Genomic DNA, 5,935 nt, shown 5'->3' with positions numbered 1-5,935 from the left:
GGGGTGGGATCTGAGTTACTACAGAGAATTCTTTCCTGGGTATCTGGCTGGTGAATCTTGCCCACATGCTCAGGGTTCAGCTGATCGCCATATTTGGGGTCGGGAAGGAATTTTCCTCCAGGGCAGATTGGAAAAAGCCCTGGGGGGTTTTTGCCTTCTTCTGTAGCATGGGGCACAGGTCACCTGCTGGAGGATTCTCTGCACCTTGAAGTCTTTAAACCATGATTTGAGGACTTCAATAGCTCAGACATAGGTGAGAGGTTTATTGCAGAAGTGGGAGGGTGAGATTCTGTGGCCTGCATTGTGCAGGAGGTCAGACTAGATGATCATAATGGTCCCTTCTGACCTTAATATCTATGAGTCTATGAGTCTAAGGAAAGGCGTGCAATTCCCAATAAAGGAAATCAAAACAATTCTACAAGACAGACAAAAGCTACATTTCACATGTCGGGAAGCTTTTATTTAAACACCACGATACTTTAGATTAGTTACACTACGGCTTTGAAATATCATTTGATAATTTAGTTGTTTTCCTGATAAAGGAAATAAGAAAAAAAAAAGGTGCATAATAGATAGAGCTTTGCTCATTGAACTGGGTTTCCAGAGCCACTTCTAGTCCCGTGTAGAGATGGGATTTCCTCACACTCTCTCATAGATTCGAGTGCAGACAACACCTTTCATATCACATTCCTAAGACAAAAAAAGAAGGGTTAATTGAAACTTCTGAATGACAGTGCATAAGCATCTAATCCAAAGACCAAGGAAGTCAATAGAAATATTTCCTATATATTATTTCATTAATTTATATAGATCCCCAAACAGCAAAATTATTTTTTATCCTCCAAGTGGGAAAGGATTATACTTCAACAGCATAAACTTTCAAAAGAGTGCTTAAAGAAAACCATACTTCATAAAATTAGACATGACATGGTAGCTAGTCACAGATTTCAAATTTCTTCCAAGAACACGTTGCCTTCATGAGTATTATTGCAATGACAGCAATATCAGCTCTTGTAACTTAATATAGAAGATCACATGACTGCTTTAATTTTAAAAAGAAGTCCCCGCTTCCTTGTAGTGAGTTCAAAGTGTAACTAGATTACAAACATGGACTGTCAATGGAAAAATGAACTTTTCGTTGCAAGAAGACTGATGAACCACCTAAAATTCATAAGTTGCAAATAAACCAAAGGAGCTTCCTAAGACTGTGGGAGGGGATGGCTGTATATAGCACTTTCTACCCCTTGCTGTTCCCTCATGCCCCTCTTATTAAAGGATTGGAAAACATGCCTTCTAGTGAGACTCAAGGAGCTCAGTCTATTTACTTTATCAAAGAAAAGGTTAAGGGTGCTTTGATCAGAGTCTATAAGTACCTACATGGGGAACAGAAATTCGATAATAGCGGGCTCTTCAGTCTACAGACAAAGGTATAACAAGATCCAATGGCTGAAAGTTGAAACTAGATACATTTAGAGTAGGAATAAAGCACACATTTTTACCAGCGCAGGGGCAATTAACTACTGGAACAACTTATCAAAGGTTGTGGTGGATTCTTCATACTGGCAAATTTTTAAATCAAGACTGGATGTTTTTCTGAAAGATCTGCTCTAGTTCTGTCATAGCTGTTGGACTTGAACAAGAATTAATTCCGGGAATCCTCTGGCTTGTGTTATGCGGGAGGTCAGAATAGATGTTCACAATGGTCCCCTCGAGCTCTAACATCTACAAATCTATGAATCAGTCTTATCTGTAACTTCACCTTAATATAGAGGGTTTTTTAGGTGTGAGTGGAATATAATGTTTACTTCATTCCCACTTGCTTCCTAAAGTCATTTCTTGCCCCACTCTCTCATTATTTCTGTCATAAGTGAAAGCAAAAAGAAGGTGAAAATTGACAGTATAATTAGATTTAAACTATTAAACTGTGGCCTACATCGTTGCAGCATTCAGTGATTAACGGTTAGGGATGGTCTAGTCACTTACCACCACCATTTTCCCATCCACCAATTTTCTCCTTATTGTGGTCTCTTTGCCATTCCACTTCTGCACTTGAACCAGCGACCCTTTTTCTAAGGTTACGACACTCTGTAAAGACCCAAAGAATGAGTCAAAATGTGACTATTTCCCCAGAGCCTTACATATTAAAGAGACTTAACATTACTCACTTAACATTGAGCAAATTCCACATTCTCAGCACACAGCGCACTCAGCAACATTGGTTTTATGCACAACATTTGCTCCTCTTATGGTCCTTTTCACTGATGGTTTGCAGATTTATGCTTTTAAGGATAAAAAAATCCTCCCATTTGTCATCCAGCAGATCAGAAACCCTCTGAAGAAATCATTACCCTCACCTTGGTTTTCCTGTCATCTGCTGTGGTTTCATCAAACACTTGGCCCAATTTGAAGGAAATCTCTGTGTTTTTGAAGGTGCTTTCAGTTCTGATGGTTATCACATCCCCTTTCATTCTGATAATCACATTGGGCCTGGCCAGACCACCTAGTTTCCTGGTGGCTAAGCCCACTCCTGCAAATCAGACATAAAAATACCATTATACTCTATGAAGGAAGAAATTCTTTATCACTTTACAGAGCATCAGAGCAATTTCCTTTTAAACAGATACCACAGTTTGGAATGTGACACTAATTCCTCAGATTCAGAGGCGACATATAAAACTGCATTTCACAGGCTGAGGCATTCCCCAGTCCAGTGTATGTACAGTACACTTCTGTTTATCTGAATGGGCTGGGGGACTTCTGAAAGTTTTGGATAGCCGGGCATTGAGATAAACGGAAGTGCTATTTTGAGCTGCAGTTACACTGATAGAGAAATATGGGGAATGAAGAGTGTAATGCTGATGTTTGCTTAATAATTTGTACTTTATAAAAAAAAACAACTTGAACAACTTTACTGAGTGGTATTAGAATCATTGTGTACATAACTTAATACTGATTAATTCAAATTAAACATAATTTAATTTGTCTTTCCAAGCTGCTGTTGCTGCTGAAACTGGATTTGGTCTCAGTAACTGCAGGTAACCTCTCAAAACCACTGCAAAAATACAAAGTCATTGATTAGCACTAAAGCTATGTCTACACTACCGCCGGAAGTCAACCTATGCTACGCAACTCACGTATTTCACGTTATTCACGTAGCTGGAGTCGACGTACCTTAGGTTGAGTTACCGCAGGGTATACACCGCGGGGGGTTGACAGGAGAAACTCTCCCGTCGACTTACCTTACTCTTCTTGTTGGGGGTAGAGTACAGGGATTGACTGGAGCGTGATCTGCTGTCGATTTGGTGGGTCTTCAGTAGACCCACTAAAACAACTGCTGGTGGATCGATCTCAAAGTGTCGATCCCAGATGTAGTGTAGACCTGCCCTAAGAGGCTCTCAGAGGCTAATTTAGAAGTTATTAGCAGGTGACTAATTCACATAGGGCTACTTGGGGACACATTGTGGATTCTGAAAACTAGGATTTTCAGATAAAAGGAATTCAGATAACTGGAATTATACTGTATGTCTAGTTAGAAACCAGGATATACTGACTACACAAGAATTATGTATTTTCAGGTAGGCAGGAACACAGGCAGCTATTAATCTGCACTGCACCTATGTAGAGAACAGAGCTGGTGGCAAACATTTTTCACAGAAATATTTTTGAAACATTTTCCCCTTGTCTTTTACTAGTCAAAACATTTCAAAATTCAATTTTTTCAACCAGCTGTAGTAGAGAATCAAAGTATCTAGAATCTAGCACATTTCTGTTTGTACTTCACAACATAAAATATACAAGAGACTAATTGGGGTACTCTTAGTTAGTATTCTCTGTTATGGAAGCGTAGTTACAAAACTTAAGTGTCTCTGGAATATCTAAACATCAGTAAAAAGAAAAGGAGGACTTGTGGCACCTTAGAGACTAACAAATTTATTTGAGCATTAGCTTTTGTGAGCTACAGCTCACTTCATCGGATGCATTCAGTGGAAAATACAGTGGGGAGATTTATATACATAGAGAACATGAAACAATGGGTGTTACCATACACACTGTAACGAGAGTGATCACTTAAGGTGAGCTTCCCCCCCCCCCACACTGTTCCTCAGATGTTCTTGTCAACTGCTGGAAATGGCCCACCTTGATTATCACTACAAAAAGTTCCCCCTTCTCCCCCCGCTCTCCTGCTGGTAATAGCTCACCTTAAGTGATCACTCTCGTTACAGTGTGTATGATAACACCCATTGTTTCATGGTCTCTATGTATATAAATCTTCCCACTGTATTTTCCACTGAATACATCCAATGAAGTGAGCTGTAGCTCACGAAAGCTTATGCTCAAATAAATTTGTTAGTCTCTAAGGTGCCACAAGTACTCCTTTTCTTTTTGCGAATACAGACTAACATGGCTGCTACTCTGAAACTAAACATCAGTGAAAAGTAAACATGTCAAATAGAGAAAAATTCAAATATAAAAGTAAATGGGAGCAAAAAGCTACAAATACAACTGCCATCTACAAGGCTCCTTTTACAAGGTTCACTATACCACACAGCCCACATCAGGGTCAACTAGTTAGAGCAATAGTCTGAGATTTTTATTCCTCATTCTGCCTCTGACTTGCTGCATCTTGGTTTCTTAAATGCAAAATGTGGATAATAATAGTTACCATCTTTGTAAATTCTATGATGTGCTAAATTCAATGAAAGGTACTAGGTATAGTGAGATCAAAGTATTTGTAAAGTACAACATTAGTCACTGCAAATATTCAATGCTGAAATAATTTTCTTAAGACCTGGTATCTTCCCAAAAACCTCCCTAGCAGAATTTATACCCAAAATTGCTTGTAGTTAGTCAATTGGAATTATTCTGCTACTCTCTTTAACCTTTAAAGTAAAGGGAATTAAGGTCTCAGCAATAACAACAGTAATGTTGAGAGTGACCGCTAGTGCAATCATTATAAAATGATGAAGCCAGTATTAAACTAAAAAAAGAATGCCTAATTTGTTTCATTCCCAGAATTGCTCAGTAACAGATGAATTCATTCATGGATTTAGACCCCAGGAAGCTCAGTGTCAGGAGACAGCAGCACCATCACAAGTTGATGGAATACAGTAAGTAATTGTATGTTCTAAGTTTAATAGTGTATGCAAGAGGGACAAAAAATATGTTTTTTCCCCCATTTCTCATTAAATGGGAATAAGAGATGCAGATCAGGTAGTTAGTAAATTTATTATAACAAACCAGAGATTTCTCCTTTTCATTTTAAGATGCTGAAATTGAAGAGAGAGCGGGAAAAAAAATAAAGAACTACACCACAGATATAACCAGAGTGAAGAGTCCCCAGGCCCGGGAAGAAGACATTTTCCAGGAGCAAATAGAAGAAGAAGAGACATTTCCAAACAAAGATTATAAAAATAGCATTTCTCACCCAATTCTTTCATATAATCATCAAATTTTTCACTGGAGACAAGTTTCCAGGTTCCCACAAACCGGTTGCACATTATATTGGCTTTGTGAGGCAGTGTTCCTCAGGAGAAAGGCAATGACAGCAGCAGCTCTTAGTGGGTGGCAAAAGGACTGTGTGAGCTATGCATGCCTCAATAGCTTTTTATAAAGATGCCCTGAACTTGTAATTCTCAAGACTGACCAACCAGGAGAAACAACGTCAGGGGCAAGACAATGCACACCTTGTCCAAAGCCACTTGTGTTAGTACCAAGACTCAGTGTTGTGCCTGCCACTGCTTCCTCCACTGCATAAAGCAGAATAATCAGGAGGGCATGGGGGCCAGCACATGAGGTTACTGTTGCAGTGCCAGGAGAACATTTCAGTGATGCTGCTGTAGTGTCTGAGACAAATCATGATGCCAAGCACGGCACCACCCTACTGTGAACATTAATGCTGCCTTCCTCCCAACACCACCACATCTTCCTCTGCCAC

General features: G+C 39.4%; 1 protein-coding gene across 1 annotated transcript; it reads right to left on the bottom strand.

Moving 5' to 3' along the window:
* Positions 1-496: 496 nt before the first annotated feature.
* On the bottom strand, positions 497-5,616 carry LOC141981349 (myelin P2 protein). The gene is made up of 4 exons (XM_074943031.1): positions 5,426-5,616; positions 2,355-2,527; positions 1,984-2,085; positions 497-690 (listed from the first exon to the last, which is right to left on the bottom strand). The coding sequence occupies exons 1-4, from the start codon at positions 5,496-5,498 to the stop codon at positions 640-642; spliced, it is 399 nt and encodes a 132-aa protein (XP_074799132.1). The 5' UTR covers positions 5,499-5,616; the 3' UTR covers positions 497-639.
* Positions 5,617-5,935: the final 319 nt, after the last annotated feature.

This window comes from Natator depressus, chromosome 2 (assembly GCF_965152275.1).
Source record: "Natator depressus isolate rNatDep1 chromosome 2, rNatDep2.hap1, whole genome shotgun sequence".
Lineage (NCBI taxonomy): Eukaryota > Metazoa > Chordata > Testudines > Cheloniidae > Natator > Natator depressus.
Note: the sequence above shows the minus strand (reverse complement) of the source record. Positions and strands in the feature narration are given on the sequence as shown.